A 25,102-nucleotide genomic window follows, 5' to 3' on the forward strand; every position below is an offset into this window, starting at 1 on the left:
GCCAAGAACCTAGTTTTACATTAATTTATCAATTTGAAGGTTTTCCATACAAAGTGAATGGTGCAAATTCTAAACTCCAATCCACATGAGGTACAGACTTCGCTATTGCTATTTTAACTCCGAAGCTATATTTTCTATCCTCTCGACTTCCCTTCTTTGTTTAATCCAAGGTCAACCATAGCATCCATTCACAAGTTTACTTTTCTGTTTGTAATTTCCTCTTCATTTCTGACACATGGAAATTTCCTTTCTTGTCAGCTCAGCTATGCATTTAAAATAATTTGTGTTATAATTCATCAAGTATTATAGAGGGAGGGTTTTCAGACTATTGTATAGCAGAACAAGAAGTCAGCATTCATCTTATCTCTCTTTACTTATTTTCTATTTCTTTCCCCCAAGGAGTTGATTGGCATAGGTCTACATGCCATGTGTCTTGTTCCAGTCAAGGATGGCATTGCTCTGTTCAAGTCATGGCCTTTGTAAAATGTGACCTGTCTTACTGTCTTCTTCTACTTCTCAAGATGCTGTTGGCCTTATTAGAATATTAATTTCTTTCTCCAGTCCCTCTTAACTCTGTCTCCTCCCTTGGGACTGCCTAGCACAGACCATTGCCCTGCACACAATGTAAGCCTCCTGGGTCTTATATCAGCCACATGCTTACTGTGTGTACATACACACATTTTTGCATCTGTCTCACCGTGTTTTCCTCCTATACCTGTCTTGTGCTTTTCATTGACCTTTTCTTGAATTATAAGGGCAAGGTCCACTCTCAAGCTTAGGACAAAAACACAGAGACTTTCAGAGACTTAAGTGATATAATGATTGCCAGGGAAAGAAAGGAGCAAGAAGTCTCATTTCTGTGTCCTGCCCTAAACTTGGCCTTTCAAATTCATCTTTTATCAATACATATCCCTCAAACATAGGGGGTTTTCAATTGTTTGCTCAAATACGTAAGTGGTCGTTTGTTTCTCATTTTCCTTTTCATGCTCATGTTTATACTCCTTGGTGAGAAACTCAGAGGGAAGAAAGGGTTATTGCCACCCTAAAATCCTAATTAAATTTTTCCTTTTGATTCTTCTCAAATACAAACTTTTAAATGCAATTATTAGATATGTGCAGACAAAAAATCTTTGATGATTATTATTAATTGAAAACATAATTACTGATGCTGATATAAATCATAAGCTTCCTATTGTTCTTATTAAATTGCAGCTGTTTAAATATCTAGTAGGCTGCTCTTTTAAGGCTCTTTTGCTAAGACGGAAGAGCTAATAATGCATTTGGGAGCTCTCTCATAAAGCTCTCCAGGCACATGCTCATTAGTAAGCTTCTACCCAGTGTGTCAATCAATTCACTGCAAATTGCATCTGAAAATTATTTTGCCCATTTTCAAAGGATTTTTTTTGTTATGATTCCAGAAAAATGCAAATTTGTTCCAGCCAGTTTATCCTAAGATGTGTTCTTCTAAAGCATCACTGTGATATTGATGGACTATTATTCCTTGGAAGTATAGAGTAAAACAATTTATTTTATAATGTGTATGGCATGGTTTTTAGTAAACATCTGCAAGAGTGTCCCCAGTGCCTCTTGAATGAGAATACCAAATGCTACACAGAATTTAATTAAATATTCCATCGTTTTAGATTTATACCAGTTCCAATTTTTCCTCCTTTTGTAGGCAACATTTAAAGAGCATATCTCGTTCTTTGCAGAAAACTTTATTCTCTAAGTGATTCTTTAATAAAATAAGTGGGTAAAATATGTCCCCTGTAAATTTTAATATACATTCAGACTTTTAACATCATGAAATAGTATAGCAGTTTTATCAGAGGCCACTTATAGTGCTATCTAAAAAATAGCTAACAATTAATTTCTCATTTTTTGTTGTGTGGAAACTATACCCTCCTTTAGCATCTTTTTTTTTTTTTTTTTTTTTTTTTTGGAGACAGAGTCTCACTTTGTTGCCCAGGCTGGAGTACAATGGCGTGATCTTGACTCACTGCAACCTCTACCTCCCAGGTTCAAGTGATTCTTCTGCCTCAGCCTCCCAAGTAGCTGGGATTACAGGCGCCTGCCACCATGCCCGGCTAATTTTTGTATTTTTTAGTAGAGACAGGGTTTTGCCATATTGGCCAGGCTGGTTTCGAACTCCTGACCTCAGGTGGCCCGCCCACCTTGGCCTCCCAAAGTGCTGGGATTACAAGCGTGAGCCAACACGCCCTGTCTTTAGCATCTTGAAAGACTTGCTGATCTATTTTAGAAGATATTTATTTTTAATAAACTCCTATCCTCATTTTCATGAGATCAGTTATCTAGTTATCTAAAGCACTGGTGTCCCTATCACTCAGGAGATTACGAGGGCTTTAGGAGCTCTGTGTCAGGTACTGGGGACAGAGATAAAACATGTATTTCTTATGATGTGACACAGTTAATCTATTCCTGCCACCTCTTCATCCATCAAACATGACAGTAACCCAGTCAAAAAATACACAAGATCCTAGTTTTTGCCACTTGCTTTTCCAGGTGCCTGTATGCCATTCCTAATTATATGTAAATTCCCAATATGTTGCCTGGCTGTATCACACTCCCATTGGCTAATGCTACTTTTCTGTCTTGAATGATTCCTCTTCCACTTCTGTTCTCTCATAACTCCCCTCAAGAGTCATTTTATCTGTGAGGCCTTCCCTCCCCTTCCCATTCTTCAGAATCAGTCACTTCTCCTTTAAGCAACCCCTATAGATGCGAAGAGACCTACAACGCACCAGATAGTTGATGGGGTGAAGAGAACAACAGAAGTGTAAACAAGTAAATTCATTTTTGGCTTTGCGTCTGTGCACTAAGCAAGTAACTCTGGCACATAGCAGGGCTCTTCAGAATTATTTAAGAAGAACTAAATGTTAATTGAGAGTCATCAAGAAAAGTCAAGGTCTTACGTTAGATTACAAGCTATTGTAGGTCCTAAGAAATTATGGGTAGTGTCAAAAATGCATACATTAAATTCATTTATTCAAAAATTATGTATTTAGTGGTAATCTTCCCTTAAATCGTAGAACAGCTTTGTTGTGATTTTCCATTAGGGATAAGTCGTTGGTGGCGATTTTCTAGAAGCTCAGGGGTCAGAGGCCTAAAAAAGTGTTGCCAAATTACAAAACACAAATTCTTGTGTTTTCAAGAGACTTTGAGGAGTCTGAAAGGTTCTGGAGGCGGATACTTCTCCCTCAAAGCAGCTGATCCCATGAAATGAAGAATTTTATAGATGGCACAATGAACCCTTATAAATCAGGGATGGTTAAGGCCATGTCTGGGAACTTCAGCCAATGAAATATGCTAGCAACATCAAGGAATTCATGAAAATAATGATGCATGGTTCAAAGTGTGCACATGATGTCAACTGTGCTATAAAACATCAGAAGCCTCAACAAAAGGAACTTCTACCCAAAGCACATCCTACACAAGAATTGTAGAATCTAGGTACTCAGACCAGGATAGATTTTTTTAATAATAAACTTATGCTCTTAGTATATTTTCTGCATATACCTTCCTGAATTCTCTTAGATAGAAGCCATCTACAAGTTAAGTTCAGATCTTCATACAAAGAACTGAGACTATCTAAAGCAATGAAATGCAGCAGGCCCTAACTGGGGGCTGTACTATCGGGGATGTCTGAGTATTCATTTTGGGACCACTTCCATCCATAGCATGATGTGTGAACTTAGGTAAGGTGGATTCATATAGCTCTGCTGATTCACTGTTATTTTTTCCTGATTTCTCTGTCACTTGTAGATTTCATAAATATTGCCAGTTAGGATGAAGGAATTTCAACCTCTCTGTAATAGCTGATGCTTTATAAAACTAAAAGAGATCTCAGGAGAAATATTTGATAACTAATGACTTAATCTTTGCTAATGGGTGGGTCAAATAATTTGTATTAGTGACACTGCAATGCAGTTTGCCCAGGACACCCAGAAAGTATGATCCAACCTGCTCCATTTTCAAAACAGAGAGAGATAGAGACAGAGTAGTGTTGTGGAAAAAGTGTAGGTGTTGGTATCTGATCAACCAAATTCCGATCCCAACTCTGCTGCTTACAGCTGTGTGACTTCAGGCAAGTTTCTAAGCCTGTCTGAACCACCATTCACTTTATTTTCTTACAATGAAGAAATTAATATGTCCAAGCAGGATTAAACTAGGTACTCAATTATTTTATTTACCTTACCATTAATTAGTATCAAAATGACAGGCTAATCAGGTGTTAGAGATTTTTTCAAAACTCCATCAATTTTCTGTTCAGTAAGAGAGCAATGATGAAAATAAGCATGACTCAAATATAATTATTCTAATACTGCATATCCTAGTCTTTTGTTCTATCTCATTGACAGAGCACTTGAGAGTAATTTTAGATTTTTGTAAGTCACCAATCCATCATTATATATGGGCAAACACCTCTGCATAAAGAAAGACTGGGGTTTACTAAGAAAAATTTATTCATACTGATCGAATAGCAGAGCCATATGCAGAAGACACCTTTTAACTCTAACCACACAGCGTAAAGGTTTAGGAGACATTGGAGACTGAAATTATAATCACTGTTTTAAAATTATCTAAATATCAGTACTTAAGAATGAGCTATAGGTAGGCTAAATGTGGCATTGTACGTTATGGCTTAAGAACAAACAGACAAGTGCTAAAATCAACAAGTAAAAACCATCTAAAGGCAGATAGAATTCCATATTTGAGTTGAGTCAAATAGCACCATAAAGCTTACTCCTCAATTTTATTTTTTTAATGTATAGCAATTATTAGTTTCTTAAATAGCAAAAAATCTTATTAAATCCATTTCCCTTGTGAATGAATAGTATTAACATCACAATGTATTGACATATCTCAAATGAAAGTCATTTGATCAATAAGCTCAATATTTAAAGAGTCAATATTATTTTAAAGATAAAATTAAAGTCATTGTTGGGAAGATTTAAATAAATGTTTCTGAACAAACATTAATATCACAATGTATTGACATATCTCAAGTGAAAGTCATTGGATCAATAAGCTCAGTATTCAAAGAGGAAATATTACTTTAAAGATAAATTTAAAGTCATTGTGGGAAAGATTTAAAAAAAAAAAGAGTAAGAAGACACAAACACTTTTTCTTAAATATTATGCTTATTCTTTCTTCCCAATCTCACAGCTATACTCTTGCTGGTCCTGACACCATTGAATGCCTGGCCAACGGCAAGTGGAGTAGAAGTGACCAGCAGTGCCTAGCTGTCTCCTGTGATGAGCCACCCAACGTGGACCATGCCTCTCCAGAGACTGCCCATCGGCTCTTTGGAGACATTGCATTCTACTACTGCTCTGATGGTTACAGCCTAGCAGACAATTCCCAGCTTCTCTGCAATGCCCAGGGCAAGTGGGTGCCGCCAGAGGGTCAAGACATGCCCCGTTGTATAGCTCATTTCTGTGAAAAACCTCCATCGGTTTCCTATAGCATCTTGGAATCTGTGAGCAAAGCAAAATTTGCAGCTGGCTCAGTTGTGAGCTTTAAATGCTTGGAAGGCTTCGTACTGAACACCTCAGCAAAGATTGAATGTATGAGAGGTGGGCAGTGGAACCCTTCCCCCATGTCCATCCAGTGCATCCCTGTGCGGTGTGGAGAGCCACCAGGCATCATGAATGGCTATGCAAGTGGATCAAACTACAGTTTTGGAGCCATGGTGGCTTATAGCTGCAACAAGGGGTTCTACATCAAAGGGGAAAAGAAGAGCACCTGTGAAGCCACAGGGCAGTGGAGTAGTCCTATACCGACATGCCACCCGGTATCTTGCGGTGAACCACCTAAGATTGAGAATGGCTTTCTGGAGGTAAGATACCAATAAGCAAATGGTTCATGGCTTTTGTCACTGGGCCCATCAATATATAAACAAAACAAATAATTGAGTCCAAACACTGCCAAGTTCACTAAGGCATGGAAACTGGAATTTACTATTATCACTAACAAAGAATCATGATAATCTTTTTAACATTTAACATCTCTCGATGAATTAATTCATCTGCCTAAGGTTGTGAATCACTTTCTGGAGGTAAGAGACTGATTAGCAAATAGTCTGCGGCTTTCATCACTTACAGGGCCAGCCCACTGTGATGAACCCACTATTCAGAAGCAGGGGCAATGAACACATTAATTATTGAAAAACAGAAATAGCTAAAATCTACAGGTAGTGAAGACTAGAAAAATTAATAAAGATGATTATGAATCTTAAAGACTTTCTGCATTTTACTAGTGTATAGGCATTTCAAGTGCTTTGTGGCAACAGCTTAGCCCTAAATAGGAAGTTAGAATAAACCAATTTTAATATAATATTATTTTGTTTTATAGAGGTTTTTCAGGATGGATATATGCTTTATTTTATGGAAAGCAAGGTCTAAATGGAACCTAGATAAATATAATTTTAAGTGTTTCGACAAAAGAGTAAACCAAATAATGTAGTTTTTACAATTCTGTTTTGGTAAACCTAAAGGTAATTTCACTGTGATGGACAAAAGAATTCAGTCCAACCCAAATATGTCCTGCTTTCACACTAATGTCTGTCTTCTCAATAAGCCTACCAAGAAAATAGGAATGAGAATCTATTCCCCCAAATCAAGGGCCATTTGAAACTGACCATATTCTAATTAAATAGTTTTTTAAAACCCACATATATATACATGGTACAACCTTTTCTCCGTTATATTCAAAATAGCAAAACAACAGTAAAAGCCTTTTATTTAAGGCTTTTGCTTACATTTAGTAGCTTTTCATTGGAAGGAGGGTATAGAGTATAAGTAAAGAGGTGTTCATTTATAAATTTAACGAATATTTCTAGAGCTCCTACTTGGTACAGTTCTGAGAATCGGCGACCTAGCATTTAACAACACAGGATACATGTGTAATGGCATGGTGCTTACATGCATGGGAGACACACAAGCAATGCATAAACAAAATAAGTAACTTGGTTTATTTATGACCTGTTATATTACACGTGTTTGAATTTTGAGATCATGAATGTTAACTTTTTTTTAAAAGATAGAATGTTTATTTTCTATTGCGTTACAGCAGCAATTTTTAAGAAAAGTGTTAAGAATATAAACAAAACTTTGATAGTATTCTTAAGACATACCCATCAAAACATTTTATTTGCCTATTTATGATCTAACAACATTAACAAATACATGTTCATTGTTTATGTGCTTCTTTACTAGCATTTCTTTGGGCAGAAAGTTTTTTTTTTTAAACTTACTGAGTAATTTATCATTTTTAGTATTGCCTCATCACTTCACCTATCAACATATAGATTACTGATCTTTCACTTGTTATGGGCTCAACACTGTAGTAAACATTTCTGCAGTGGGGATTACTTAATTTGATTTTCTTTTTTTTCTTTCTTCCCTTTAGACAGAGTCTCGCTCTGTCTCCCAGGCTGGAGTGCAGTGGCACGATCTTGGCTCACTGCAACCTCTGCCTCCTGGGGTCAAGCAATTCTCCTGCCTCAGCTTCCCAAATAGCTGGGATTACAGGCACACACCACCATTGCCTAGCTAATTTTTGTACAGGTTTCACCATGTTGGCCAGGCTGGTCTCGAACTCCTAATCTCAAGTTATCCTCCCACCTTGACCTCCCAAAGTGCTGGGATTGTAGGCATGAATTATCGTGCCCAGCCTCATTTGACTTTCTACTATCACTTTCGCTTATTTAAAAAAAATAGAATGGACCTATTGGAAAAACTATAAATCATTTGCTTACATCCTAATTGATTCATTGTAACATAGACCTTTTAGTTTAGTTCTTTTTCACTATCCAAGGATTTAGTTAACGCCATCATCTGTTATACAAATCGCACTCACTTGCTTTCTTCCTATTACACAGAATACAACTGGCAGGATCTTTGAGAGTGAAGTGAGGTATCAGTGTAACCCGGGCTATAAGTCAATTGGAAGTCCTGTATTTGTCTGCCAAGCCAATCGCCACTGGCACAGCGAATCCCCTCTGATGTGCATTCCTCTCGACTGTGGAAAACCTCCCCCCATCCAGAATGGCTTCATGAAAGGAGAAATTTTTGAAGTAGGGTCCAAGGTTCAGTTTTTCTGTAATGAGGGTTATGAGCTTGCTGGGGACAGTTCTTGGACATGTCAGAAATCTGGCAAATGGGATAAGAAGCTAAACCCAAAGTGTGTGCCTGCCAAGTGCCCAGAGCCACCCCTCTTGGAAAACCAGCTAGTATTGAAGGAGTTGACCACTGAGGTAGGAGTCGTGACATTTTCCTGTAAAGAAGGGCATGTCCTGCAAGGTCCCTCTGTCCTGAAATGCTTGCCATCCCAGCAATGGAATGACTCTTTCCCTGTTTGTAAGATGGTTCTTTGCACCCCACCTCCCCTAATTTCCTTTGGTGTCCCTGTTCCTTCGTCTGCTCTTCATTTTGGAAGTACTGTGAAGTATTCTTGTGTAGGTGGGTTTTTCCTAAGAGGAAATTCTACCACCCTCTGCCAACTTGATGGCACCTGGAGCTCTCCACTGCCAGAATGTGTTCCAGTAGAATGTCCCCAACCTGAGGAAATCGCCAATGGAATCATTGATGTGCAAGGCCTTGCCTATCTCAGCACAGCTCTCTATACCTGCAAGCCAGGCTTTGAATTGGTGGGAAATACCACCACCCTTTGTGGAGAAAATGGTCACTGGCTTGGAGGAAAACCAACATGTAAACCCATTGAATGCCTGAAACCCAAGGAGATTTTGAATGGCAAATTCTCTTACACAAACCTACACTATGGACAGACCGTTACTTACTCTTGCAACCGAGGCTTTCAGCTCGAAGGTCCCAGTGCCTTGACCTGTTTAGAGACAGGTGATTGGGATGTAGATGCCCCGTCTTGCAATGCCATCCACTGTGATTCCCCACAACCCATTGAAAATGGTTTTGTAGAAGGTGCAGATTACAGCTATGGTGCCATGATCATCTACAGTTGCTTCCCTGGGTTTCAGGTGGCGGGTCATGCCATGCAGACCTGTGAAGAGTCAGGATGGTCAAGTTCCATCCCAACATGTGTGCCCATAGACTGTGGCCTCCCTCCTCATATAGATTTTGGAGACTGTACTAAAGTCAAAGATGACCAGGGATATTTTGAGCAAGAAGACGACATGATGGAAGTTCCATACCTGACTCCTCAACCTCCTTATCAATTGGGAGCAGTGGCTAAAACCTGGGAAAATACAAAGGAGTCTCCTGCTACACATTCATCAAACTTTCTGTATGGCACCATGGTTTCATACACCTGTAATCCAGGATATGAACTTCTGGGGAACCCCGTGCTGATCTGCCAGGAAGATGGAACTTGGAATGGCAGTGCACCTTCCTGCATTTCAATTGACTGTGACTTGCCTATTGCTCCTGAAAATGGCTTTTTGCGTTTTACAGAGAGTAGCATGGGAAGTGCTGTGCAGTATAGCTGTAAACCTGGACACATTCTAGTGGGCTCCGACTTAAGGCTTTGTCTACAGAACAGAGAGTGGAGTGGTGCTTCCCCACGCTGTGAAGCCATTTCATGCAAAAAGCCAAATCCAATCATGAATGGATCCATCAAAGGAAGCAACTATACATACCTGAGCATGTTGTACTATGAGTGTGACCCCGGATATGTGCTGAATGGCACCGAGAGGAGAATATGCCAGGATGACAAAAACTGGGATGAAGATGAGCCCATTTGCATTCCCGTGGACTGTGGTTCACCCCCAGTCTTACCCAATGGCCAGGTAAGAGGAGACGAGTACACATTCCAAAAAGAGATTGAATACACTTGCAATGAAGGGTTCTTGCTTGAGGGAGCCAGGAGTCAGGTTTGTCTTGCCAATGGAAGTTGGAGTGGAGCCACTCCTGACTGTGTACCTGTCAGATGTGCCACCCCACCACAACTGGCCAATGGGGTGATGGAAGGCCTGGACTATGGCTTCATGAAGGAAGTGGCATTCCACTGTCATGAGGGCTACATGTTGCACGGTGCTTCAAAACTCACCTGTCAGTCAGATGGCAACTGGGATGCAGAGGTTCCTCTCTGTAAACCAGTCAACAACTGTGGACCTCCTGAAGATCTTGCCCATGGCTTCCCAAATGGTTTTTCCTTTATTCATGGGGGCCATATACAGTATCAGTGCTTTCCTGGTTATAAGCTTCATGGAAATTCGTCAAGAGGGTGCCTTTCCAATGGCTCCTGGAGTGGCAGCTCACCTTCCTGCCTGCCTTGCAGGTGTTCCACACCAGTAATTGAATATGGAACTGTCAATGGGACAGATTTTGACTGTGGAAAGGCAGCCCGGATTCAGTGCTTCAAAGGCTTCAAGCTCCTAGGACTTTCTGAAATCACCTGTGAAGCCAATGGCCAGTGGAGCTCTGGGTTCCCCCACTGTGAACACACTTATTGTGGTTCTCTTCCACTGATACCAAATGCGTTCATCAGTGAGAGCAGCTCTTGGAAGGAAAATGTGATAACTTACAGCTGCAGGTCTGGATATGTCATACAAGGCAGTTCAGATCTGATTTGCACAGAGAAAGGGGTATGGAGCCAGCCTTATCCAGTCTGTGAGCCCTTGTCCTGTGGGCCCCCACCATCTGTCGCCAACGCAGTAGCAACTGGAGAGGCACACACCTATGAAAGTAAAGTGAAACTCAGGTAAGACCATGGCTCTAGAGTCTCTAAGGGGTGCAGGCAGGAGGATTATAAAATGAAATGTGATAGATCAAAAATTTTGCTGATTGGGAAGAAAACATCATCTCTGAACTGCTCTCCAAACACTGGTGCTTTTAACACTTGGCTTTATTCTACCTACAATTATGTAGAAATCCACTGAGTATAAAAATAAATTGATACTTTTTTCAGACATGTTTGTAATGTAATTATCATGACTATCATATTCTGTTGAGCTTCATGAAACAGCAAGATCCTCTAGCTAGCTTGAAAAGCTCTGGCATCATGAAGCTGTTTTTTAAACATCATGATAGTAAATTTTCTGATCATAACTTTGTGGTTATATTTATACATGCAAATATTGGGGACCTAAGGCAAAAAACTGAATAATTCAGGCCATGATCATGCCAAATAATCAGGATTAAAAGAAATATGTAAAGGACCTAGAACAGCACTTGGCACAAAGTAGGTATTAATAATACATATTAATTATACTGTATTCCTACTCACATCTGAGTCCATTTTGGACTTTGTCTAGAATTTCCTGAACTATTAGCTGTTTATGGAATAAAAATGAATTCAATAATCATATTGTCCACAATAAGGTAAATAAAGTACCTTTAGTCTTGGCTAACCTTTCATATGGATACTGAGAACTGATCTGGTTATTACTGTTTTTTTGGTTTTTGAGACAAAGTCTCGCTCTGTCACCCAGGCTGGAGTGTACTGGCATGTTCTTGGCTCACTGCAGCCTCAACCTCCTTGGTTCAAGCAATCCTCCCACCTCTGCCTCCCAAGTAGCTGAGACTACAGGCATGTGCCACCACGCCCAGCTAATTTTGTTTTTTTTTTATAGAGATGAAGTCTCACTATGTTGCCCAGCCTAGTCTCAAGCTCCTGGACTCAAGTGATCCTCCTGCCTCAGCCTCCCAAAGTGCAGGGATTACAGGCATGAGCCACCACACCCAGCTTAACTGGTTGTTATTGTTATATTGGTGTTTTTGCATGGCAATGCCATCCACCTGACAGTACAATCAATTTTGGTATGTTGCACAAAATGTCTACTGAGCCTTGTAACAGCTTCCTAAGTCCAAGAATAGGTCAGAAACTATATTGTACTTCCTTTAAGGCACTCATTTTTGTATTTCCATTGCAGATGTCTGGAAGGTTATACGATGGATACAGACATAGATACATTCACCTGTCAGAAAGATGGTCGCTGGTTCCCTGACAGAATCTCCTGCAGTCCTAAAAAATGTCCTCTGCCGGAAAACATCACACATATACTTGTTCATGGGGATGATTTCAGTGTGAATAGGCAAGTTTCTGTGTCATGTGCAGAAGGGTATACCTTTGAGGGAGTTAACATATCAGTATGTCAGGTAAGATTCTGTCTTAATTAGAATGTGTAACGCCTGTATATACATATATTGCCAAGTGAACAGCATCTATAATAGTAATCCCAAAAAGAAAAGAAGTCTCAAGTTTTCACTCATGTCAAAGGATTTGAGAAATTTCTTGGTAGAAATATAATCAAATGTATGTTTTTTCTGCAATATTCCCACTTTAAGAAAGTGCCATGGTTAGGTAAAATATTAAGATTTCTATAACAATATATTTATAACAAATTAATCATAAATCTTATTATTAAAAGAGGGCCTTTGCGTAGAAATCAACCATGGACTATGCCCCATATGTTTCCAGTTTTAGTGGAAAGATGAAAGTTTGCAGAAGCAGATAGATAATTGGTGTCAAATCTTCTCTCTGCTATTTGCTACTTGTAAGTCGTAATTTTAAGAAAGTTGCTTAAAATTTCTGAGCTTTGTTTCCTTATTTGTAAAAAAAAAAAAAAAAAAAAAGTGTATTATTACATGTATCTTGTATTGTTCATGAGAAATGAGGTAAATAATGGAGGAAAGTTCCTGCTTCTACAACCTTGGTCTTTCCACTAAAACTGGAAACATATTGGACATAACCCATGCTGATTTCTATGATTTCTATGCATAGACATTCTTTTGCACATAATATTTATGATCAATTTGTCATGAATATCTTATTGTAGATATTTTAACATTTTACCTAATTTTGGCACTTTTAGTTTAGAAATGGGAATTGGGCCAGGCGCCGTGGCTCACGCCTGTAATCCCAGCACTTTGGGCGGCCAAGGCGGGTGGATCACGAGGTCGAGAGATGGAGACCATCCTGGCCAACACGGTGAAACCCTGTCTCTACTAAAAATACAAAAATTAGCCAGGCATGGTGGTGCGTGCCTGTAGTCCCAGCTACTTGGGAGGCTGAAGCAGGAGAATTGCTTGAACCCAGAATGCAGAGGTTGCAGTGAACTGAGATTGCACCACTGCATTTCAGCCTGGTGACAGAGCGAGACTCCGTCTTAAAAAAAAAAAAAAAATTGGGAGTTGGGGGTATCAGCACCATAGATAGCAGATTTCCCTAGCACATCCCCTTCTCCTAACTTCCATAAGATATACCAGGGGAAGAAAATTAAAATGTGTCATTGATGCACTCTTGCTGGGAGTCAGTGTTGGGGGATTAAAAGCAGAGAAATGTGGCATAGTATAGCAAACTTTCACTTCAAGCATACTTTTTTGTTTAAATTCCATCTCAAATATTTATAGGTTCTATGACCTTATATTCCTTCAGCTTATTTTTTTATTTGTGAATCTGTGATAACTGAAAGGATTAAATTACTTAATGTATATAAAATGGCTAGTACTTGCCTGACATATAGCAGGGACTCAAGAACGATTCCCTTCTCCCAGTTTTCCATTTATAAATCATGCACACTCAATGATTGGTCAATGTCAAACCTAAAAGCAGAAGCATTCGGGGGAACAAGTTAAAATAACTGCCAAAGTTACCATGCCCTCAATATTTGTGTGGTTCCAGATGGTCCTTTTAGATATAGAGCTGAAGAAGTTTTAGAGGAAACTTTGTCTAAGACTCTGAGCTGTCTGATGCAGAGTTCTGCCATAATTAAGGGAATCAAATTGTTGTTCTCCAGGCTGGGTGTGTAGACAACTGGGTCCCCTTGTAAGCCCTGGAAGACTCTGATACTGGCTTAAAAAGATACTAAGCTCTTTTTTTTTTCAGTCAATAATTTATTTTTGACAACCTTCATTAGTTTCTTTACACATAGTATGAACCCTCTCTTTTGCTCAACTGGGTTTTGGTTTACATTTTTGGTCTGAAAAGTAGAATAGACACTATTTAAATGTTAAAAAGCATAAATTGTGTAAAACTATGTTCAGCGCCTAGGAGTATTTTATTGTAATGTGACAAAATGATTCTGTAGTTCATAATATAAATAAATGGATAAGGAGATCAATATAAATTTTGAAAAATGAATACTGAAGGAGGGCCGGTCTCTCCAGAAACTAAAACATATCACAGAATTATGAAACTCTTAGTGTAGTATTCATATAAAATTACATAGGAGTAAAAATAAACGGAACAAAAGTAATGAGTCAGAAGCTGATTCTGATAAAGGAGTCATCACAAGTCTCTGGAGAAAAAGAAATCATTAATAAATGATTAAAAATAACCAAAACAAATTTCAGATAGAGTAAAACAATAATATGTCGCTTTTAACAGTTACTGGTGTTATAATACTTAGATGTCTGCAAAATAAAAAATTATTAAGGCATTACTTACAGTATTGAAAAATTAAATGCAACATATATACTAGGAAAATGGTTAATCATGATGCATGCATATATACAAAATTACTTTTGGTTTATATGTAGAATGAGGGCTTAGTCTCAAATCCTATTTAAAACTGTTATCCAGTTCATATATATTTCCTCAAAGAAAACAGAAAAATATTAGCAATAGAATAACAATCTTCAAGAGATATATCTGTGTGTGCCTCACCTTACCCAATTAACAGGCTGAAAAATGTTAACTCTCATATATATATGTTAACATTTTAAGATTAACCATTTTCCTGGTATATATGTTGCGTTTAATTTTTCCATACTGTAAGGAGTGCCTTAATTTTTTTTTGCAGAAATCTTTCTTGGTATTATAACACTAATATCTGTTAAAAGCTACATATTATTGTTTTCTTTTGCTGTATCTGGAATTTATTTTGGTTATTTTTAATCATTAAGGATTTCTTTACATAGATATAAAATTTTATAGATATATATAAATTTTTTTCTACATGACCCCTTCAAAAATATGTGATAAAATGTTTTCAGGTATTCTCATTGGAATGGAGAAAAGGAAGCTGATTTTCTTAAACTTTGAGTAGTATGCCTAAAATTTGCTGTTTCTCATAAACTTTATTATAAAATATAGAATTATGTGAAATGTAAGAGTGCATTCGTATAAGTCATAGAGTATTTGTATTAACCTCCAGTTCTCATGCATTTTAATGAATACATATTTCTTGTTGTTCGTGATTTTTGAATAGATTCTATTAGGAAGAAAATGCTTGTTTTATGGGCTTAAGAAGTGTCTAAAATTGTCTATGGGTGATTATTAAGGCCATCTAATAATTAAAGTGTGTTAAGTCCACAGATAATAAGTAGCAAAAGTAGGACCAAACTCTAGGTGCTTTTGACTCATTTTGGAGATTATCCTACAAATAATCAATATTTGCAAATTTATTCATTCATATGTATTAACTTCTAAATATAACTTACATTTTGTTATTTGTTACTTAGCTTGATGGAACCTGGGAGCCACCATTTTCTGATGAATCTTGCAGTCCAGTTTCTTGTGGGAAACCTGAAAGTCCAGAACATGGATTTGTGATTGGCAGTAAATACATCTTTGAAAGCACAATTATTTATCAGTGTGAGCCTGGCTATGAACTAGAGGTAAGTAAACAAATTGTTTAACTAGAATTAATTTGTTTTTTCAATATGCTTGGGGATACTTTCAGTATTAGCACAAATTTGTTTTACTGACTTTGGTCTCAAAAGATTCTATTATACTTTGTTCCCTTATACTTTAACATTTTCCAATAAATATTTAAGGCAACTTAGAGTTTTAAAAAGCAAAATAAGCCCGGCCACAGTGGCTCACGCCTGTATTCCCAGCACTTCAGGAGGCCGAGGTGGGTGGATCACTTGAGGTCAGAAGTTCAAGACCAGTCTGGCCAAGATGTTGAAACCCTGTCTCTACTAAAAATACAAAACTTAGCTGGGCATGGTGGCAGGCGCCTGTAATTCCAGCTACTTGGGAGACTGAGGCAGGAGAATCACTTGAACCCAGAGGTGTAGGTTGCAGTAAGCTGAGATCGCGCTGCTACACTCCAGCCTGGGCGGCAAGAGTGAGACCATCTCAAAGAAAAGAAAAGCAAAATAAGTCTCAAATAAAAAACATGAAAGCCATGATAAGAAAGAAAAAAAGTAAGTTTGCAAACCACAAGACAGATACTGTGACTTCAACTGACCATTTAAACCTTTGTTTCAGCTTGCTGGTAATCATATTACCAGCGGTCACCATGGAGAGGTAACCACAAGGATTTAGGTATGCAAAGCCAGGATTTCCTCAAACAGTGGGCTCATATACCTTGGCATTGAGATGCCAAGTTCCCATATGCAAATCTGGCTTGAAAAAACCTCAGAGCAGTTTTGACTGATACCAGCTTCATTCTTGAGACAACTCTTGCTTTGTAATATTAAAATCCCTCTGCAAAACCTAGGTCTCTGTTTACTTTAGTGGGAGAGCTAGGTAATCAATCAGTTTTGCTGAAAGCATTACCATATCACTAAACTTGAAACTTAAGAGGCCTATTTTATATTACAGAATGTTGTCATTTAGTTTTTCAGGAAACTCTTCTTTTTTATTTTTATTGTTATAACGGTATTTAAAGGTAGGTTTTGGCTGGGTGTCGTGGCTCACGCCTATAATCCCAGCACTTTGGGAAGCCAAGGAGGGTGGATCACTTGAGCTCAGGAGTTCAAGACCAGCCTGGGCAACACAGTAAGACCCAGTCTCAAATACAGAAAATAGCCAGGCGCGATGGCGTGTGACTATAGTCCCAGCTACTCAGGAGGCTGAGGGAGGAGGATCACTTAAGCCCAGGAGGCAGAGGTTGCAGTGAGCCAAGATTGCAACATTGCACTCCAGCATGGGTAACAGGAGTGAAACCCTGTCTCAAAAAAAAAAAAGGTATTCATCGCCAGTTTTCTGTTACATGTTTTGCATGTCCTATCATTTTCTGACCATGCAGTACAAGAATTATCATAAAATAGGTATATGCAATCTGGGACCAGGCTTGTATGTATCTTCTTTCCTCTAAAGATGATAATGTAATGGTGATTACATTTGGAGTGTTTTCCTGTTTTTGAAACCTCGTTTTTCATGCAAGAATATTAATCTTGCAATTTACTAAGAAGAAAAGTAATATAAAATTATGAACAAATATACAGCAAACTCATTAAATTTGAAGCAGATAACTTAAAAATTTGTGGAAACATATGTTAACTAAAAAATTGAGAAAGGTGCAATAGTGATTGTTCTCACTCCAAGCTATCATACATGTTAGAATTCTCACTCCAAGCTATTAGACATGTTAGAATCACTTGAGAAACTTTTTTAAAATCTTGATGTTCAGTTACTTGGAGAAACTACCAATTCCAGGTCTGGGGCAAGAAATGTAAAAGATTACCTGGAAACTCTTGTCACATAAAATAGCAGGGACCCTATCAAAGACTACATGTCCAAAGGATTCAGAAGACACTGGACAAGGCTCCCACAGGTCAAGATGAGACCATTTTAGCATTAATAAGGGTAATAACTTCAATTGACTGAAACACATCAAATAGGTCATAAATGACACTAGGCTTATACTGATACTTTAAAAAATGAGTTAGAAACTCTTAAAGGATGCTTATGAACAAACTCATTATTTTAAAAACAGACAACTCAAGAGGAAAAATTGTCTTTCCAATGCTACCTGTTTGACTAGATAACCAAATAGTAGATGAGGGGAAGTTCCATTTCATAATGATAAAATAGAATTTAAATAGCAGAACTTGCAACTTCTAAGAATTAATAGATTTAGGTTATGATCAACCATGGCTGAAGACACAAAAAATGGATCCAGACATTATGAGTCTCTGGATGGGTGAACAATCCCATCTATGAAAACATTTTGTGCTCTCCCACCTCCACCACACACACACACACACAAATTGAATTTGGAACTTATCAAGCCTCTAAATCCAACAGTGTCAGAGACACCGCAGTGAAGCAACTGGCAAAATTCTGTGGGAACAGATAGAGGACCAATGACCCAGTTTTTCAGTGTCCAAGACAAATAAATTGACAGGGCAGAGGGAGTAAATAGAGAAGGAACCTAAGTTTAGAGAGACTTAAGAGATATTGCATTAGTCACGATTCTCCAAAGAAAGAGAACCAATACGAGAGAGAGAGGAGAGAGAGATATTATGAGGAACTGGCTCACACATTAATGGAGGCTGAATCCCAGGATCTTCCGTCTGCAAACTGGAGACCCTGAGAAGCTGGTGGTGTAATTCAAAGTCCAAAGGTCTGAGAACTAGATGAGCTGATGATGTAAACCCCAGCCCCAGTCTGAAGATAGAGGAGGAGATTGAGTCCCAACTCAAGTAGTAAGGAAGAAAAAAAGGGCCATTTCCCTCCTTCTTCCATGTTTTGTTCTATTTGGTCCCTCAGTGTTTTGGAAGATGTGCCCCCCTGCCCCCACACTGGGGAGGGCAATCTACTTTACATGGTCCACTAGTTTAAATGCTAATTTCATCCAGCAACATCCTCACAGACACATCCAGAAGCAGTGTTTAAGCTGGGCACCTCCTGGCCCACTCAAGTTGCTGCACGTCAGTATTTGTAAAGAGTTTCTCAGGTGATTCTAACAAGGAGCTCAGAGTGAGAGCAATCACTATTACCACTCTCTCCATTTTGTAGTTAATACCAGGATGTTTCCAAAAGTTTAAAGGTGAATTATCTATTAATACTTCTTCAAATGTAATGACCCATCAAGGCCGGGCATGGTGGCTCATGCCTATAAACTCAGCACTTTGGGAGGGTGAGGCAGGTAGGTTACCAGAGGTCACGAGTTTGAGACCAGCCTGTCCAACGTAGTGAAACCCCATCTCTACTAAAAAATACAAAAATTAGCTGGGTGTGGTGGCGGGCGCCTGTAGTCTCAGCTACTTGGGAAACTGAGGCAAGAGAATCGCTTGAACACGGGAGGTGGAGGTTGCAGTGAGCCAAGATCACACCACTGCACTCCAGCCTGGGCAACAGAGCGAAACTCTGTCTCAAAAAAAAAAAAAAAAAAAAAAGATCCATCAGTTTGCTGTACATTTGTTCATAAAATTAATCATCACAGAAACATAAACTAGTCTCAGTGTGTGGCTCTTATTTGGTACTAATTCAACAGAACTATTTAAAGAATAAATTATGAAATATATGCAACAATTGGAAATTTGAAAACTGGACATTTTATTAATATTAAGGAATTGTTACCCTTTTAAGGTGTGATAATGTTACTGTGATTATAATTTTTAAGAGTTCTTTTAGAAATTCATACTGAAATAATTATTGTTAAATGATTTGAAGTCTGGAATTTGCTTCAAAATAATGTGAGTTCATGGAAGGGGTGGGGCTTACATGAAACAAGGTTGGCCTTGAGTCAATTGGGTAAACTGGGTGGTCTGCATGAGAGTTTCTTATACTGTTCTTTCTACTGTTGGTATTTCTCATATGTTTGAATTTTTCCATCAGACATCATTTTTTAAAATGCAAATACCTGTTCTCACGTCAGACTAATTAATTCAATATCTCTGTGGGTTGAGTCTGGGGCAGCGGTAACTTTTTCAGAGTTCCCTTGGTAATTCCTGTGTGCAACCAGGACTGAGAATCACTGATAAATTGCTGCTCTTATAATTAGTGTAGTTCATTACCATCTGCTTGAGAATCACCTGAGAAGTTGTAAAAAGAAAAAGAGTATATGTTGCTAGGCCAAGATCATCTGAACCAAATAGTTTCTGGGGGATTGCATTTTTAGAATATATGCTTAATATTATTTCTGATTGTCAAATCATAATTGTATACATTTTTGGAATACACAATTACCAAGATATATATGGAGTCAACCTAAGTGTTGGGTGTCATCGATGGACGAATGGATAAAGGAAATTTGAGATATATATGTATCTACTTATGTGTATATATCGCATCTGTTTTTATGGCTAAATAGTACTCTTGTGTATGTATGTGTACATACATATATTATGATGCACTATGATTCATATATTTCTAAGAATGCATACACATATATGTATACATACATACACAATAGAATACTATTTGACCATTTCTAATGCATTCTTTGTCAGTCTTAGCTACAGATTATAATTAGTTGCCATTTAAAATAAAAGGTGAAGCAAAGTCTGTACCTTAATTATACCGGTCTGCCAGGGTATGAATTTTGAAGCAATTTGATAAAAACATTTTTGAAAGTCTAAACCTACTCCCTTAAACTATATTTATTTAATGTGTTTATTTAGCATTCCAGTGCTGAGCTATTCGAGGCCATAGCTAAGATTACTTTGCATTTCCTTATTTTTTTTCTATTATAGAGTTATGATCTTGTTGATGACCTTTCTCCATTGTTTCACAGGGGAACAGGGAACGTGTCTGCCAGGAGAACAGACAGTGGAGTGGAGGGGTGGCAATATGCAAAGGTGAGTTGAATGACACTTAGCAGCCCCCAAAATGACACCAAGGACACAAAATAACAGTGTGGCTACATTTTCTTTATAGGTTAGGTTTGTAATTTAAAAAAAATGTAAGCCAACTAACTGTATGAGAACCTTTTAATGGGCTTTTTCTCAAGGGCAGTAAACCAGTAAAAGGGTCAAAAACTGTAGTATGGATTAACAATTAACTGCAATAGGACACAAGATTACTGACTCTGCAATGGCAAACATTTTGTTTAAAAATTAGTTAACTATTGAGTTTATTAGCATTTTGTGGGGGGTTTTCTCAAATAATTATGAATTAGAAGGCTTAGAGCTGTTGTTTTGTTGGTGACAATACTAGCCAATGCTTTTAACGTGCTGTTGGTCCATCTGTCAAATAAATTAATATTAATATTTTGCATAGAATTTTACATTAACTCATTTTATGAGAACAACCAAGTTTATTTGGCAAAATGTGGGTTCATACACATAACTTTATCCCCGGTATTCCCTTCTCTGCCAAAGGACAATGTATGTATGTACTTATTTTATTTTTATTTTTAAATAGAGTCTCACTCTGTAACCCGGGGTGGAGTGCAGTAGTGCAACCTCAGCTCACTGCAATCTCCACTTCCTGGGCTCAAGCGACTCTCATGCCTCAGCCTCCTGAGTAGGTGGGGCTACAGGCATGAGCCACCATGCCCGGCACAGCATCAATAGCATTTTAAAGCTCCCTAGGTGGTTTCAAAGTGCAGCCAATGTTAAGATCCGTGATCCCAGTGTACTCAACTTTGGACCGAAAGAAGTCCATTAGCATCTAGTCCAGGGACTTACAACTCTGAGTTCACATTTGCAATGTTTGGGGAATTTCTAATATAATACTGAAAGGTAGCCCTCAATATAAAGATTTGGACTCATTTGGTCTGTGATAGGCCATAAATGCTTCCCAGGTTCTCTAAAGTACAGTCAAACTTGATAACCACTAGTCTAGAACCAACTTCTCTGCCTTCACAAAAATTATAAAATTAAGACTCAAGCCCATTTTTTGAGATTCTTGAAAGGGTGATCCTATTTTCCTCATAGCATCCCTGCTAATAACATTTCTCACAGTAATGCAGATTCCTTATAACTTTACTGTAATACCCACCAGTTTATGAAGTTGGCATATTCCTTAAAAGTCATATAAAATGTCATTTATTCTAATTCCCCCCAAGCTCATGGGTCCCTGTTCTTTATGCTTTCCTATTATCTTTTACCTGCTGATAATTTTATCTCTTCTTACAAGCAGTGTCTGACCTTGACCAAATTATTTAACTTCTCTAAGCCTGACTTTTTGGCAAATATTACGAGATAATCTCAGAGTTGCTATAAGTAAGGTTGCCAGATTTAGAAGAAACAAAAATACAGGACATGCAGTTATATTTAAATTCCAGATGAAAAATAAATGTAAATTTATAAATATGCAATATTTGAGACATGCTTATACTAAAAATGTATTTGTTATTTATCTGATATTGAAATTTAACAGGGCATCCTGTATTTTATTTGGGCTTACAACTTAAGGGTTGTAAGAAATAAATTTTGTATTGTTTGAAAAGTTCTTGACCATTGTTAGCAACTTACAATGAGATTGTTTTATTTTACCCACCTGCTCATCCACACCCCTGTCCCCAGCATTATTAATAATACATAGACAGCTGGAGTCAACAGGACTAAATCCCAATCTTTAACTGCATACGTGTATTAATCCAATACTTAGGTATGCTATATTTTTCTCCTTCAGTGAATATCACTGTGCTTCACACATGAATAGGCCATAGTATTTTATATATTCCATGAAGTATATTTGGCAATCGTAGGAAAAGAAGGAAAGAGGAATTGGGGAAGCAATTAATATGAGGCTTTTATTCTTGTTTTTAGAGACCAGGTGTGAAGCTCCACTTGAATTTCTCAATGGGAAAGCTGACATTGAAAACACGACGACTGGACCGAACGTGGTATATTCCTGCAACAGAGGCTACAGTCTTGAAGGGCTATCTGAGGCACACTGCACAGAAAATGGAACCTGGAGCCACCCAGTCCCTCTCTGCAAACGTGTGTGTTGACTTTAGGAGAGATTTTAGTCAGATTCAGCTTCACGATTAGCTTCCCACATATCCACAACACAGAGGAAACTCCACTTATAAGGGATATGGGCCCAGAGAAAGCAATTCTGAATTCTCTGGGATATTTTTAAAATCTATTTGTGTTAAGTCCTGTCTGAGAATCAGCTTTTGTTAGATTCCTTGATTACTAAGAGAAAATGCAACTTAATGAAAAAATTTTGACATACATGCATCATGAATTCTGTTGGGGATAGGAAAGAAAGAAAATACATTTAATATGTGATGTTAATATAATGAAGCATATATCAATATGATAAGATAATGAGTTATAACCATTCAAATGAAAACAATATTCACAAGCAAGGTGTAAGTTGAGATTGCTCTTGTTACTGTTTGAAGTACCTTCATAATGCAGTAACAGCAGAAGTGTACCTCACTCAAATACTTCGTGCCCATTTAAAAATCAGAAAAACTGAAATTGCTTGAAATATGTGTTGATATGTGTGTCACACACTTGCACTAAGCACGCATAATGCCATCATCATTTCCTGTGTTTCCCTCTGGCCTATAAAAAGAGATCCATCTTTATCAATAAGGCATGCAGACTCCACTAGTTCTAAAGACATATACAGCTCACATAGAAATGTCTGATGGTTTCTAAAGAAAGTAAAGTGACAATGAGAAGTATTTGATATTCTTCAAATAATAAGGGAATATATGATATACCCCTTGATTTCTAGTATGCCTTTTATTTTCACAATGCTGATCAAAAAATCAGTCATTTAGGCCGGGCGCGGTGGCTCAAGCCTGTAATCCCAGCACTTTGGGAGGCCGAGACGGGCGGATCACGAGGTCAGGAGATCGAGACCATCCTGGCTAACACGGTGAGACCCCGTCTCTACTAAAAAATACAAAAAACTAGCCGGGCGAGGTGGCGGGCGCCTGTAGTCCCAGCTACTCGGGAGGCTGAGGCAGGAGAATGGCGTAAACCCGGGAGGCGGAGCTTGCAGTGAGCTGAGATCCGGCCACTGCACTCCAGCCTGGGCCACAGAGCGAGACTCTGTCTCAAAAAAAAAAAAAAAAAAAAAAATCAGTCATTTAAATAATGTTGTGGCCCATAATTTCAGGCATAATTTGTCATCTTCAACTTTTAGGACTTTGCATTAGTGGTTGAATAACTTCATGTTTTCTGATCTTACCTGGCTTTATCTTTACACATAATTTCATGAGGACACAAAACGAGGCTGTGTCTAATGTTTGAAGTTCTATTATTTTTAAATCTCATATGATTATTATTGAGAACCTATCTCCTATAGGACTACTATTCTGCCTTCAAAGAAATACATTAGGAAAAGAGGGAAAATATCAGTAAGCATTTTCTTTTCTTTTTGACAGCAAATCCATGCCCTGTTCCTTTTGTGATTCCTGAGAATGCTCTGCTGTCTGAAAAGGAGTTTTATGTTGATCAGAATGTGTCCATCAAATGTAGGGAAGGCTTTCTGCTGCAGGGTCAAGGCATCATTACCTGCAACCCTGACGAGACGTGGACACAGACAAGCGCCAAATGTGAAAGTAAGTCAGCAGATGGAAGCCAGTTCATGCCGCTAGTGTGAAATGTTTTCCCATCCTTGTGACGTTGTTTTCAATCAAGTCACTTAGTTTTAGATATTTAGATCTCTGTGCTATCACAATTATCATGTTCCTCATTAATGTTTGCAATTTTTTTTTTCATCTTTGAATTTCAAACATTAAAAAAAAAGCTTTCCAGAACTAAACTAAAACCCACCTGACTAGGATTCACTGAACAGATTTTCAAAATGTGTTCCCCTAAGAATGAGCAAGATATTAAATTCAAAATACATCTTTTTCTCCATACTATCAGAGTCCCCAACCTATCATTTAACATACTACGAATGTTTTGCAATAGAAAAATTATTCCACAGTGGTTCTCAAACTTGAGCCTGCATCAGAACCACCTAGAGAACCTGTTAAAACACAGTTCTAGATGTTGCTGGTGAGGATGCTGCTGACCCAGGAAACATAATCTGAGAACTACTAGCACTATGGGTTAGCACTTTGTGTTAGCACTTTGTTGCTGCATTTATGCAATCCAGAGGCATCTTTTGCTGCCTTGTAATAACGCAAGGTTTTTTAACACACACTTTCTAACTCCATTTAAAACATCTCCCTGCCGGCTGGGCATGGTGGTTCACACCTGTAATACCAGCACTGTGGGAGGCTGAGGTGGGCGGATCATCTGAGTTCAGGAGTTCCAGACCAGACTGGCCAAGATGGTAAAACCCCATCTCTACTAAAAATACAAAAATTAGCTGGGTGTGATGGCACACACCTGTAATCCCAGCTACTTGGGAAGCTGAGGTAGAATCGCTTGAACCTGGAAGGCAGAGGTTGCAGTGAGCCAAGATTGCACTACTGCACTCCAGCCTGGGAGACAGAATGAGACTCTGTCTAAAAAAAAAAAAAAAAAAAATCCCCTGCCAACGTCTGCCCTCCAGACTCATTTGTTGTCTGAGCTACTTCCTCTACAGTAAGCAATTAAAATATTCATTGAGTCCGACCAG

The 25,102-nt window shown here is 38.2% G+C and overlaps 1 protein-coding gene across 1 annotated transcript in view; it reads left to right on the forward strand.

Annotated features, from left to right (window-relative positions):
- Nucleotides 1-25,102, forward strand: part of SVEP1 (sushi, von Willebrand factor type A, EGF and pentraxin domain containing 1) — a 228,356-nt gene that overhangs the window by 177,564 nt on the left and 25,690 nt on the right. Inside the window, exons 37-43 of the mRNA XM_025359181.1 lie at nt 5,189-5,861; nt 7,905-10,699; nt 11,871-12,096; nt 15,403-15,558; nt 20,355-20,418; nt 22,336-22,509; nt 23,916-24,092. Of these exons, the coding sequence (XP_025214966.1) occupies nt 5,189-5,861; nt 7,905-10,699; nt 11,871-12,096; nt 15,403-15,558; nt 20,355-20,418; nt 22,336-22,509; nt 23,916-24,092 (4,265 nt within the window). The remainder of the gene's footprint in view (nt 1-5,188; nt 5,862-7,904; nt 10,700-11,870; nt 12,097-15,402; nt 15,559-20,354; nt 20,419-22,335; nt 22,510-23,915; nt 24,093-25,102) is intronic.

This window comes from Theropithecus gelada, chromosome 15 (assembly GCF_003255815.1).
Source record: "Theropithecus gelada isolate Dixy chromosome 15, Tgel_1.0, whole genome shotgun sequence".
Taxonomy (NCBI): domain Eukaryota; kingdom Metazoa; phylum Chordata; class Mammalia; order Primates; family Cercopithecidae; genus Theropithecus; species Theropithecus gelada.